Source organism: Onychomys torridus, chromosome X (assembly GCF_903995425.1).
Source record: "Onychomys torridus chromosome X, mOncTor1.1, whole genome shotgun sequence".
Classification (NCBI taxonomy): Eukaryota; Metazoa; Chordata; class Mammalia; order Rodentia; family Cricetidae; genus Onychomys; species Onychomys torridus.
In genome coordinates this window covers 28,703,229-28,717,830 of record NC_050466.1, presented here as the reverse complement: position 1 = coordinate 28,717,830, position 14,602 = coordinate 28,703,229, and the positions used below count along the sequence as shown (strand labels likewise).

The 14,602-nt window shown below is 40.1% G+C and overlaps 1 protein-coding gene across 2 annotated transcripts in view; it reads left to right on the top strand.

Annotated features, from left to right (window-relative positions):
* Zdhhc9 (zinc finger DHHC-type palmitoyltransferase 9) overlaps positions 1-14,602 on the top strand; it is a 36,328-nt gene that overhangs the window by 8,814 nt on the left and 12,912 nt on the right. For both annotated transcript variants that reach the window (XM_036174951.1, XM_036174952.1), the window contains 2 exons: positions 4,696-4,856; positions 8,628-8,786. In XM_036174951.1, coding sequence (XP_036030844.1) covers positions 4,696-4,856; positions 8,628-8,786 — 320 coding nt within the window. The remainder of the gene's footprint in view (positions 1-4,695; positions 4,857-8,627; positions 8,787-14,602) is intronic.

Genomic DNA, 14,602 nt, shown 5'->3' with positions numbered 1-14,602 from the left:
GTTATATCTATCATGTTGGATAAAAGGGCATCATTGGGCTCAGATCCTTAGGCCCTTTTTGCTGTTAAAAGCACAGCTCTTCCTTAAAGCCATCTTTAACAGATGCTATTGGAACAGTTTCAACAGCCACCAGCTCCCCAAGAGAGCTCTTTCCTGACCACTTACAGTCCAGAGAGTCTGAATCACCATTCTAACACTTGATTATTGGTCTCATCTTATGCTTTAGCTGTTTCATATGTTAGTTATGTTTTCCCCAACAAAATTAGCTCCTATTTTTCTTGTTCTTCAGTTGTTAGACCAATAAATACATGTTGGCTTATTGATTGCACTGATAAAAGAACAAACAAAGCATTAAAAATGTAGGAAGAAAGCTATTAGGGACTTAGAGGCAGAGTGTTATATAGAACAATCCAAGATTGCAGTCTGTGAGGCAGAGCCCTAACATAGAATCTATTTGGTCTTGTACCAGCTCCACTCATGAATCTATTTTGAGATTTTTTTTTCAAGTGAATTGAAGTCTGTGCCATTACTATCATTCCTCCAATGAACTAGCATGCTGGGGGTGGGGCATGGGGCATGATGCATTAGCCTAGCCTGGCACTGCTGGATACTGCTGGTCAGTACCAGCATGTGGCTCATGGGAACATATGGAAATCCAGTAGTCTAGACCAGCTATGGAAGCCTGAGGTCAGTAAAGGAGTTGGGAGAGGATATTTTAAAATGATAATGCCCTTTCAGGTATCAGAAATGAATGCTTTAGTGGGCACATGGCTTATTTATAAAGTAAGAATGGGAAATTCTAACCCCTGGAAAGAGGACGGCCTCCTGGTACTTGGAAGACAAAAGAGACTTCTGTTTCCATGAGAGTTTGGATATCATTATTCCAATAATGATATAGATGGAAAGTAGAAGGGAGTTTGAAAAGCGATTAGATTGTCGGTGGCAGGTCAAGTATTTCTCTAAGACAAATTAGTGAAGTTTGAGGTTACCTTGACTTTGGGGAATTACTACAAATTTTTAAGGAGCTTATTCCTGTCAAAGATAGACTTCCAGCTTAGTGCAGCCATGGGACTAAAATAAGATTAAAATGTTTGTAAAGTGGCAAATACAAACTGTATTTATAGTGAACAACACATGTTGATGCATGTATATGTTGTAGAATGGTTAAAATGAAGCTTGTTAACATATGTAGCATTGCATATACTCATCTTTTCTTGTGGAGAGAGCATTTAAAATCTAATTTGAACCATTTTCAAGTATTATTATTAACTATAGTCACTGTTATGTGTGGTGGATCTCTTGAATCTATTCTTCCTTACTGAAATTATGTGACCTTTGACAACTATATTCTCAACCTTCCCACACTGAAGGAGTTTTTTTAAAACATATGTTTCTCTGTCTTGCCAAAGGTGGTCTTGAACTCATGAACACAAGTAGTCCTCCTGATTCAGCCTCTTAAGTAGCTAGGACTACAGGCATACACCACCAGTCCTTGCTTAGGATGCTGTTTTTTATTTAAACATAGTTAGAAGAGAGACACCTTAGGTTGTAGTTCACAATAGTCTTAGTTTTGACATTTCCTCTTACTTGGAGTAGAAAGGCCTGCTGGTCCCCCATCTGCCTTTCTAACCATGCCCATTTACTAGGGACAACTGGCTGCACTAGCCTCATCTCTGGGAAGAGAATAATACAATGAGCCTGTTGTGTGCTTGTTGACATACAGAGTGGATTGTTTTAGCAGGTGCAGAAGATAGTCTGTATGGAGACTACAGAGACCTTTATCCTTGATGGTGCAGTACAATTCAAATCGAAGCTGTCTTTTGTCTAGTCTACAGCAGGTGTTGGAATTGGACTTAGTTAAGCTTGGGTCCTTCTTTGCAGAGGCCAGCATTGATTTGATTTTTTCCTTTGGTGGTTGTTTTACTAGCTCCATATCTTTTCTCTTAAATAAAAAGAATTGGGGTTGGTGAGATGGCTCAGTGATTAAAATCTGTTGCTGCTCTTGAAGAGCACCTAGGTTTGGTTCCCAGCACCCATATAGTGGCTCACAACCATCTATAACTCCGGTTCCAGGGATCCAACACTCTCTTCTGACCTCCAAGGGAACCAGGCATGCACGTAGTGCATATACCTAGATGTGTACAAAACACATATATACACATGAAATACAAATAAATAAATCTTAAAAAAAAGGAACAACCTCCTTTTTTGGTAGATAATCAAATAGTTCTGCTGTTTTAAAGTTTTAAAAAATATAATTACATCATTCCCCTTCCCTTTCTTATTTTCAACCCCTCCCATGAGCCTCCTTGCTCCCTCTAGAAATTATGGCCTCTTTTTATTTAATTGTTACACACACACACACACACACACACACACACAACTTGCTCAGTCTGTTTAGTATTAGATAACCAATTAGAGGTCTCTACCCTGGGCAATTAGAGGGCTCTTCCCTGGGATGGGGGCTATTTCTCCCACTCTTAGCATTCCTAAGTTGCCTGTAGTTGTTTGTGTATGGGTGGTGCCCCATGAGATTTCCCTCTTCCGTGTTGATTGGAGACTATACTCAAGGCAGTTAGTCCTTCTTTGTTTTGAAGAGCAATTTTACAGATGATCGATGACTAGGAAGATAGCTGTTTTCTGTTAGTGTAGTGATTACACTTGACTTGTTCATGAAACATAGATTCATGCTTCTCCTGTATCCTTTGGATCTCTGGCAAGTGGTGGTGACTTTTGTTTCTGAATTTACTTTTTGATTATTTGTTCCTGCAAAAGGAGTAATGGAGAAGAAACTAGCCTACAAACTAGTAATATGCATGACCCCTAGTTACCCTGAACCCATTTGCTGGGTCCTTCAGTTCTTGACATGCTACCCCTATGTTCTTTTGACTTTTAGAAGAAGGAAGTAAATTGTTTAAAAGAAAACTAAAACCACAAATTATATTTTAAAATGAGCAAAAGGCACTGAAATAATTTTGCAAGTTCAATACATATGCTCCCTTCCATTATAAATACTATTTAGCCTAATATAACAGTGCGTTCACACACACCTCACACACTCTGTGCACTTATGTTGTGGAGGGAAGGCAGGGAAGTATCTCCTGGGGGTTGTTCTGTGACTAGAGCAAACATACAGCCTGGAGTTAAACATTTGCCCTGAATAGACTGCAGCTTGCTTACTCTCCATGCTGATGAAGTAAGCTTTTTTTCTCTGCTTACTTTCTCTGCTCTCCCTCTGCTCCTTGCTCATCCACTTATAGTCTGCCTCCAGTGATGATCTCTGTTTTCAAGGAGAAATGTGCCTTGGGAGGAGATGGATAAAAATAGGTCAGTAATAATGTACATCACATACTCTCATTCATTCGGTTTGATAGTCAGTTCTGAGCAACAAGTATTTATTGATAGCTTCTTTGTTCCCTTACTTGAATGAATATCTAGCAAATATACAATCCGATGCTAATGTTAATAGAGATCATTTATTTAGTGTCCATTATGCATCAAGTGTCCTTCTAAGCAATTTTTATACTAGTGCATTTGGTCTACACAGTGACCCCCCAAAATACTACTACTGTCTCCATTTTACGGATGAGGAAACTGATATCAGCTATCACCTAGTTGGGAGTTGGTAGAACCAGAATTTGAACCCAAGGTCCTGTGAGACCAGTTTATTGCTCTTAAGAAGTCAAGTTGAGGGAGGTAAAAATCAGCATACTGATAAAGAGCTAGGAAATAATGAAAGGCTTTCACAGTGAAGCTGATGGCAGGAGGAAAGGGGAAATGCTGCTTCCCATAGGCCTTTTGGAGGAGACGAGACTTCTTTCAGTCTCAAATTCTTCATCTATCAATAAATATAAGGGGTCATACCTTGTAGCTTTGGTGTGAGAATTGGATGAAATAAGGTGTTTAAAGTAGTTAGCACAGTGCCTGGTATTGGTAAACTGTAGTTGCCATGATGACAGTGATGTGTTTAGGACCTGAAATATAAGTTCATTTGGGATATGGAGAAGAAAAGGTGCATTATGAGGGAAGACAGAAGTGTACATGGTGTTGGGAAGTAGTGTTAAGGAGTTTTCTTATTCCATTGCTGATGGTCATTCATCACCCACTAGCTGAGCTATTTGAGGAGACAAAAAGAATGGATGTTACAGAGTCAATCAGTAGCCTGGAAGCTTTTTACTGGTCTTAAAGCATGCTGAGATGCCCTCTGTGTGCCACTGTGAGCCTGCTTCCTGATTCATCCTATTTTTTCTCCTCCTCATTAAGCTCAGTCCTAATGCCAGATGAGTGGATATGAAAAGCTCTGTATATTCCCAGAGCAAAAGTACCCTATGGTGCTTACAAGTCCAGGCTCTTGCTTCTCTGTTCCTAGCCAGTGCCAACCTTTTCTGAGGCAGACAAAATGTTCCTAGAGGCCTGGTAAGAGGCATGAGTTATAAGAGGCATGGGTTATCTTAGGCAAAAGGGAGTTCCCTTGAGATTGTTTTTATATGCCATAGGTGACCTCAAGCTATTAAGTATGTATTGAGGTTACCTTGTGTTTAGAATCACATCTTAAGTGTTTGGAATATTCAGAGGAAGTGAATAACATAGTCTTTTACCCTGGAGATCTGCTGTTCTAGTTGTGGAGACCAGATTGACATGGTTGCAATGACTGGATATATATTAAATTAAAGTCAAATTGCTTCCTTTCTTCAGGTGTCGCTACCTGGCTGTTCAGCTGTCTCCTGCCATCCCTGTGTTTGCTGCCATGCTCTTTCTTTTCTCTATGGCCACGCTGTTGAGGACCAGTTTCAGTGACCCTGGAGTGATTCCTCGAGCACTACCCGATGAAGCAGCTTTCATAGAAATGGAAATAGGTGAGTCTTGCAAGTTGTTATACAGTGGGTGGTCCTGTTGGGTAGGAGAGTGGAATCATCATAGTAGTTCCAGATTCAGACTAACATTCCAGCCTTTTCTGTCTGAGATCCTAAACGATGACCTATCACTTCAGTAAGACAGGTACTGTAAGCCTGTAAAGCCATGTACTTTCTTTTTCTGCGTGTTGGGTTGCTTTGAAGAAAGAGTTTGTTGCAAGGTCTGGCTGAATTGCTGCCAAGAGAGTGCCTTTTCCATTTTTGGAGGAGGCCATCAGACATCTGCTTGTTGAGGGAAGCTGTAAACTGTCTTTCCGTAAAATGTTCTTTTTTGCATATATATACAACTTTGGATATAATTTCATAGATCTTCTGAAGTTTATTCATGGATCCATGACCAAGAATTCCTGCTTTAGGGGGTCACACAAAGTGAGAAGGGGCTACCATGGTACCAGGAACCACTCAGAGGAGCACAGGAAGCAATTTCAGGCTCAGAATTTACAAGCTGCAGCTCCAAGACTGAAATGTAACACCACCGGGAGCCATGATGGTTCATGAATTGAAACAGAACATCCCAGGACTAGAAAGGGGGATATCCTGGGAGTTCCCACTGTGAAGAAGTCAATGATGCAAGCGAGTACTAGGAGCAAGTGGGAGCCCACTAGCTCAGCAGCAGTGACTGTGTTTCTCAATTTTGTTTTGAAAGTAGCTTGAATCCACATAAAAACAAGATAAGACCAGAAAAAAGGGACCCAGGACTTGTTTTATCACCTCCTTGCCCGTGGGTACTAGGGGTTGAACCTAGTCCCCTGGGCATGCTAGGCACATAGTCTACTAATGAGCTTTGTCCCCTGCTCTGTGACCCAGAACTTAGAATGCTGAATATCTGCTTTAGTAGAGTGCCAGTCTGTGGCTAGCCTTTAGTTCTTTGATGTTGCTCTGAAGGCTGCCATGCTTTGTGTTTGTTTATTTGAACTGTTTTCCTTTACTTTTATAGTATATTTATTTTTGGAAAAACTCAGCCAGTTTTAGTTGAGCTAAAGGAAAAACGGGTTGCACATATCTGAGCTAAAACTATGTGGGGTAAGGTGACAGTGAAAATGGTAAGCGCAAAGTAGAGGTTTGCTGACGTAGGCAGAATCCACATGTGAATGAGAAAGTAGTGATGAAAGATTAATCCAGCTAGAGAAAAAACAGTACTCGAAATCCCGCCCCCCTTATCTTGCTCTTAAGTACCCCTATGTCTCCCCTGGATGCTGCCATGAACTCTGTACCCCCGCATACCCTACTGGAAAGCATATGTAAATAGATATTAAAGTGGCGTGCTGGCACTTACATCATCATCTTAGGAATAGCTAGCCTCCTCTTCTTGGGGCTTGTAGCACACTGTTATTGTTTGATTTCACAGCACCTACCCCATTCGGCAAAAAAGGGAAAATGTTCCATATGGCAGATATTTTTAAAATCAAAGTGAATTGAAAAATACTCTGTTTTTTGAGCTATACTTTGTGGCAAAGGTGCCACGGGCTCAGTGCTCTCATCTGCTGTGGATGGATAGGCATGCAAATTCATATGTCTGTCTGGGAAGCAGCTTGACAAGCGCAAAGTGGCTTTAAGAACTCATACCCTTTGTCCTAGTAATTAAGGGATCCTTAAGAGTTCAGTTAAGGGAACTAGCAGATATTTAAAACAACCCACCATAGAAGTATTTTTAGTATATTTTTGTTTCCTGTTTTTCTTTAATATGAAGATAGCTGTTTTAATATAAGCAAGATACTTTTGGTTTACCCCCTTAAAAAATTATTTACTTTTAGCCAGACAGCAGTGGCACATACCTTTGATCCCAGCACTTGGGAGGCAGAGCCAGTTGGATCTCTGTGAGTTCGAGGCTAGCCTGGTCCACAGAGCGAGATCCAGGACAGGCACCAAAACTACACAGAGAAACCCTGTATCAAAAAAACAAAAAACATTATTTATTTTTATGTGCATTGTGTTTTGCATGCATGTATGTCTGTGTGAAGTTGTCAGATCTTAGAGTTACAGACAGTTGTGAGCTACCATGTGGGTGCTGGGAATTGAACCTGGATCCTCTGAAAGATCTGTCAGTGTGCTTTTAACTGCTAAGCTGTCTTTCTAGCCTGAGTTGATTCCCTTTTTAAGACAATTTATTTTAACATATTTTTATTGTTTTTATTCCATTTATTTATTTATTTTGGGGTGGGGACTGCATGCATCATGGTGTGTGTGTGTGTGTGTGTGTGTGTGTGTGTGTGTGTGTGTGTGTAGGTCAGAAGACAACTTTCAGGAGTCAGTTCTGTTCTTCACTGGGAACCAAACTCAGGTCCTTAGGCTTCCAGCAGATGCCTTAGCCTGCTGAGCTGTCTCACTAGCCTCTACTCCTTTTTGGTTTTGAAATAATTTTTAAAGATGTTTTTATTTTATTTTATGTGTGTGGATATTTTGCCTGCATGTATGTAAGTGCACCACGTACATGCAGTACCCATAGGCATACAAGAGGACATCAGGTCCCTGGCACAGGAGTTTCAAGCAGTTGTGGGCTGCCATTTTGGTGCTGGGAACTAAACCTGAGACCTCTGCAAAAAGAGCAAATGTTCTTAGCTGAGGAGTCAACTCTCCAGGCCCTGGAAATATTATTTTAATTGGCATATATTAATTCTGTATGGCATTAGGTTTCACAAGGACACTTTCATCTTAGTATATAATGTACTTTGAACATGTTCTTCCCCTCTAGACATTGGTTTTTTTGAGACAGGATCTCATGTAGCCCAGGCTCGTCTCTAATGTGCTCTATACCCAAGTCTTTCCTCAAATTCCTGATCCTACTACGTATACTTCCTAAGTGCTTTGATAGCAGACATGTGCTGCCATGCTGGTAGTTTTCACTATTAAAAAGGACATTATTAAAATACTATTGCATAACCGTGCTTTGTAGTTCTCTTTGAATTTTGCTAGTAGAATTACTAGGTTACAGAGTGTATACATTTAAAATTATGGTAGCTGGCAAGATATAAGTTTGACCTTTTCTAGGTATACTGGGTATTTATCTTCTTTTTAATATTTGTTAATTGTAATAGGTAGAAATAGGATTTTTGGGGGAGTGGGGGTTTCAAGACAGATTTTGTCTGCGTAGCCTTAGCCTGTCCTGGATCTTACTCTGTAGCCCAGGCTGGCCTCGAACTCTCAGAGATCCACCTGGCTCTGCCTCCTGAGAATGCTGGGATTAAAGGTGTGCACCATCACCACCTGGCTATTTTTGTGTTTTAACAGTTTTCTTTGACATAGGGTCTCACTGTGTAGCCCTGGCTGGCCTGGAACTTGTTTTATAGATCTGGTTGGCCTTGGACTCATGGAGATCTGCTTGCCTCTGCCTCCTGAATGCTGGAATTAACGGCATGTGATCAACATGCTTGATTATATTTTGATTTAATTTCTCTGATTATTAGTCAAGTTAGATGCTTTAATTTCAGATTCTTGCCATTTTTTCCATGTTTTTTTTTAATTTGTAATTAATCTGCCCTCCCAACCCAGTACCCTTGAAGAAACACCCTTTTACATGTCCATCATTTGTACAAATTGTATGACATTTAGTAGATGTGTGGAGAGTGCTGTGTGATGTTGATATTCTAGTCTGGTAGGGCTGCCTGGAAAAGAGGAGCCTTGACCTTTCATGGCCTCCATAACTTTTGGAGATAGTGAGACTTTGGACTCAAACAAAGGATAGCAGTGAATTAAACCTATTTTACTGACTTACAGAAGCCACCAATGGTGCGGTGCCACAGGGCCAGCGACCACCTCCTCGTATTAAGAATTTCCAGATAAACAACCAGATTGTGAAGCTGAAATACTGTTACACATGCAAGATCTTCCGACCTCCCCGGGCCTCCCACTGTAGCATCTGTGACAACTGTGTGGGTGAGTAAACCAAGGGGATGAGGGCTAAGCTCTGTTGAACAAGGGATCTCACAGTGAGTGGCCAGTAGTTCTTGGGAAAATTCAATGGGAATGAGAAGGCAGATTGTGATGAGAAACAAGGTAGATATAGATAGGAAAGAAGCTCCTACACAACAGCAGCTCAGCCTACTTATGGAGATCTGGTCTAAAAAATCTCTTTGATAAATGGGAAGCAATAACTGTTTGGGAAATCTCTTTCTCTCCTGGATCTATGTCAGGTGTGACCCACTTTACAAAGGAGGAGAATATCATTGTCCACTGGAGGGCAGTATTGAGGAAGGCCTATGGCAAAAGTGGTCTTTGCATTCACACTGTGTACTAGTCCTGGGGCTGAGTGCTTGCCCTTTCTGTCATTAAGACTCATAGCAACCCGTAGAAACCAGTATCATCCTCATTTTACAGATGATGACAGTGAAGTGCCTTTGTGTAAGTTCATGTAATTGGCATGAGATGATGCTTGATCAGGTCTGATGTCCAAGCCTTCATCTTTTTTTTCTTATGTCTTTGCTCTTACTGTATGTATGTAGGTGTGCAGAACACAAGGTCTATGTTGCCATCTGCATACATGAGTCTTAGACATACTTCCTACTTTGTGCTGAACTCTGGGGAAGATAATACACAGATAATAAAGGTGTTCATTGATAGGTATATAGGTCACATTGCTATTATCACTGATGTAATTCTGACATTCTGTATGCTCTGTACCATGTCTGAGAACCTTGCTTTCTTCCTACTAGCCAGTTCTTCAGGCAAAGTTTGGGGAGTTATATATTCTTTTATATGGTCCAAAATGATATGTGGGTTAGAGTTTATAAATCAAGACTAATTTTAAATGGACTACAAACAATATTTAAAGTGTGATGTGAAGGTTTCACGAAGAACTCCCTCTCTTTATTAATATTCTTAAATATATAGAACTCATATGGCCAGGTGTGATGGCACATGCCTTTAATGTCAGCACTTAGGAGGCAGAGGCAGGTGGATATCTGTGAGTTGGAGGCCAGCCTGGTCTACAAAGAGAGTTCCAGGACAGCCAGGACTAAATAGAGAATCCCTGTTTTGGAAAAACCAAATTAAAAATAAAAGAACTCACATAAGGGATTGGAAATGGCTCAGTGGTTAATAGCCCTGGCTGCTCTTCCAGAGGACCTGGGTTCAATTCCCAGCACTCATATGATGGCATCTGTAACTTCAGTTCCAGGGGATCTGACACCCTCTTCTGGCTCCTGTGAGTACTAGGCATGCATGCAGGCAAACCCATACACATAAAAAATAAATAAATAAAAGAATTGTACAAGTTGATTTTTTGAGACAGGGCCTCTCTGTGTAGCTCTGGCTGCCCTGAAACTTTCTATGTAGACCAGGCTGTCCTAGAACTCACAGAGATCTGCATGTCTTTTCCTCTCAGGTTCTAGGATTAAAAGCATATGCCACTACACCAGTTTACAAGTTAATTTTTTTAAAAAGCACTGATGCTTTCTGAGAAACATGAACAGTTCATAAAACAGGAAATTTAATTATCTAATTGATGTGAAAATATGTCCACCCCTACTAATAATCAGAGAGGTAAATGTTAAAACTGAATGCTTTTTTAAAATGTACTTTAATTTTTCTCGACAATTCTATGATGCATACAAAGTATCTTGGCCTTCCCCAGAATCCCCACCACATGCCTGTTGCAACTTCATTCCCTCTTCTTTTTATGTTTTATAACCCGCTGAGTCCAATTAGTGCTGCATGCATGTGCATGGGTATGGGGTCATTTATTATCTGGCAAATGCACCCTAAAGAAAAAACAACTCTCCATTCCCAGCAGCCATCAATTGCTGATAGCTCCTCAGCTAAAGGTGGAGCCTCATGAGCCCCTCCTTCATTCATGCTGGAATTATTAACTGGCTTGATCCTGTGTAGGTAACCATAGCAGCTGTTTGTTCATGAGAACAGTGGTCCTGTCATGTCCAGAAAACAACATTCCAAATCCTCCGGCTCTTGTAGTACTCTTTCCTGTCCTTCTTCCATGATGTTCTCTGAGCCTTAGTGGGGTCGATGTAGATGTCTCATTTATGACTGAGCTCAACAGTCACTTATTCTCAGCACTTTGATCAGGTCTGAGTATCTTCATTGACTCCTTCCACTGCAGGGGGGTGGGAGGCAGCTTCTATAACCAAGTTGAGAGCAGCACTAAAAATATGGTACAACATAGATCTGTATAAATTTACATTTTCTCAATGTTTTTATATGGCAAGTTTGCTTAAAATGAGGCTATATCTATAATTCTAGGCACGATGCTAACCACTTGAGCATGACAGTTTTCTTTATACATTTCTTCTTTTTGAAAAAATATAAATTGTAATCCTATAGCAAGGAGATGTGCTATTCTTATAGTCTTATTTTTGATTAGTACATAGCTCACCGTTCTTCAAAAACTAACCCACTTTATAGGTGTGTGTGTGTGTGTGTGTGTGTGTGTGTGTGTGTGTATGTGTGTGTGTGTGTGTGTGTGTGTTCATGTGTGTGTGATTGTACATGCATATGTAAGCCAGAGGACAACTTTGGGTGTCATTCCTCCCTGTTTTTAGAGACAGAGTCTCTCTCTGGGATCTATGATTTGCCAAATTAATTAGGTTATCTTAGCTGACCAGTGAGCCCCAGAGATACCCTTGTCTCTGCCCCTCTAATGCTGCGATTATAAGTGTGTACCACCATGTCTCATATTTTTTATGTGAGTCTGGGGGTTGTCTAACCCTCATGCTTGCACAGAAAATACTATGACAAAGCTATTCCTCCAACCGTATTTAATTTATTTCTATGTTATCTTAACTTGTATGTATTTCTGTGCACCACTTGTGTACCTGGTATTCATAGGCCAGAAGAGGGATTTGGATCCCCTAGAACTGGAGTTCCAGATAATTGTGAGACGTTATTCTAGGTGCTGGAAATTGGAAATTGAACTCAGGTTCTTTGGAAGAGCAGAAGGTGCTCTTCACCACTGAGGAGTCATCTCTTCAGCCCTCAACCCCTTTGTTTAAAAGTCAGTTAAAATAATATGCATGTGTTAGAAAATATAGGGTATAAAAATATAAATAAAACCCAATTTTAAATTCATACTCTATTTTTGCTATTTTTTTGTTCTAATCCCTTTGTCAGTAAAATAAGACATTACATAATATAAGAGATTTTTAATTTCTGAATTAGATTTTCATGGTACTGGGGGTTGAACCAGGTCCTTACATATGCTAGGCAAGCACTTTACCACAGGTTACATCTCCTATCTTTTTTTAAAGTTATTGTACAAAATAATAGGTTTCATTATGATGTTTTCATCCACATATATCATTAAACCTTGCTCATATTTGCCCCAATAATTCTTGTTTATGTTTAACTCCTTTGTTTCTCCATTTGTTTCCTTCCTGCTTCTCTCTCTCTCTCTCTCTCTCTCTCTCTACACACACACACACACACACACACACACACACACACACACACACACACGAATCTTGATCCTGCATATGAGAGAAAACTTGTAGCATTTACCTGACTCTGGCTTATTTTATTTAGCATAATCATCTCTAGTTCCATCCATCTTCCTGAAAATGACTTAATTTCATTCTTCTTTACAGCTGAATAGAATTTGATTATATGTATAGCATATTTATTCATCAATTGATGGGCTTCTAGACTGGTTCTATTATCTTGGCTATTGTGAGTACTGCAACAGTAAACACTGATGTGCAAGCATCTCTGTGGAGGACATATTAGATTCTTTGGGGTATATACCCAGTGGTATAGCTGACTATTATGATAGTTTTAGTTTTAGTTTTCTGAGGACTCTCTACACTAATTCTCTGGCTGCTCCACATATAAGAGGTTTATTTTATTTTAATTTTTTTGTTTTTGTTTTTGTTTTTTCAAGACAGGGTTTCTCTGTGTAGCTTTGTGCCTTTCCTGGAACTCACTTGGTAGCCCAGGCTGGCCTCAGACTCACAGAGATCCGCCTGGCTCTGCCTCCCAAGTGCTGGGATTACAGGCATGAGCCACCACTGCCTGGCTATTTTATTTTTGAGTGTGTATGTGTGTGGACGTGTGTGAGTGTGTATGTGTGTGGATGTGTGTGTGTGTGTGTGTGTGTGTGTGTGTGTGTGTGTGTGTTTGTGATGTTTATTTGTGCTTATGTACCACAGAGCACAATTTAATGTGGTTCTTTCCTTCCACCTTTAAGTCAGTCCCATGGATTCAGCTGAGGTTGACTTGTTTACACAGCAAATGCTTGTCCTTTGAATCATCTTGTTGATCCTTCCCCAACTTATTATTTTTTTTTTTGAGACAGGGTCTCTCATTGAACTTGGAGATCATAGAGTCTGCTAAACTCACTTCCCAAGGAGCCCCAGGGGTTCTCCTGTCTGCCTCCAGGATTACAAGCATGTGCCACCATGCCTGATGTTTTGTTTTAGATTTGTTTATTATATTTTATGTGTATGAGCTTTTTGCTGCATGTATGTGCACCATATGCATACTTGGAGCTCATGGAAGTCAGAAGAAGGCATTGGATTTCCTTAGGACTAGAGTTAAATAAAGGTGGTTGTGAGTCACCATATGGGTAATAGGAAATGAACCCAGGCCCTATGGGAGAGTAAGTGCTATTAATCACTGAGCCTTCTCTCCTGCTCATGTCTAGTGTTTTATGTGAGTGCCAGGGACCCAAGATCAGGTCCACATGCTTGTGTGGCAAGCACTTTACAGACTGAGCCATCTCTCCAGCTTGATAAGAGGTTTTTTTAATATTTAAGTTTTAATGTATATTTGCCTGTCTGAATGTTTACCTGTGCACCATATGTGTGCCTGGTGCCTGCAGAGGTCAGAAGAGGATCTTAGATCTCCTGGAACTGAAGTAACTGATGGTTATGAGCTATCATGTGGTTGGTGGGAATTGAACCCTGGTCCTCTATAAGAGCAGCAAGTGCTCTTAATTACTGAGCCATCTCTGTAGCTCCTGATAAGAGCTTCTAATCTTGAGCTTGTCTTTTGTCATTTTTATTTTGTTTTAGACGGTCTCACTGTGTATCCCTGTCTGGCTGGGAACTCACTGTGTAGACCAGGGTATCCTAAACTCACAGAGGTCTACCTGTCTGCCTCCCAAGGGTGGGATTAAAGGTGATGCCGGGCTTCCCTTTTGTTTCTTAAAATTATATCCTAAACTCTTCTACATCTTTAAAATTATCTTAGTGGCATAATCTATCATAAGGTTTTATTCTAGTTTATTTAGCCAGTCTCCTCTAATTAGATGTTATTATTATTATTATAACACTGAAATAAAAATTATTGAGCGCAGTTAGCTTTGGTAGTTTATGCTTGTAATCCTAGCACTTGAGAGGTTAAGGCAGGAAGATTGTGTGTTCAAGACCAGCTTGAACTACATATTTCAGAAAATTATATTAAGCTTAAGAATGTGGAGAAGATAGAACCTCCTTTCATTTCTAATAGGAAAATAAAATTATGTATCCAGTGTGGAAGACATTTGGCTAGATCCTCAAAAGTTTAACATGGCATTAGTGTATGATCTAGCAAGTGAACTTCTGACTATATACTTGGATGTTTGCTTGGGTTATGACAACAAAATCCTATAGACTTGATTGTTTAATCAATAGAATATACATATTTCATGGTTCTGGAGACTGGGAAATCCAAGATCAAGGTGACAAAAGGGTTAGTTTCTGGTAAGGCCTCTTCCTATGGCTTGCAGTTGGCTTTTTCCTTGCTGTATTCTCACACCTTTTTTT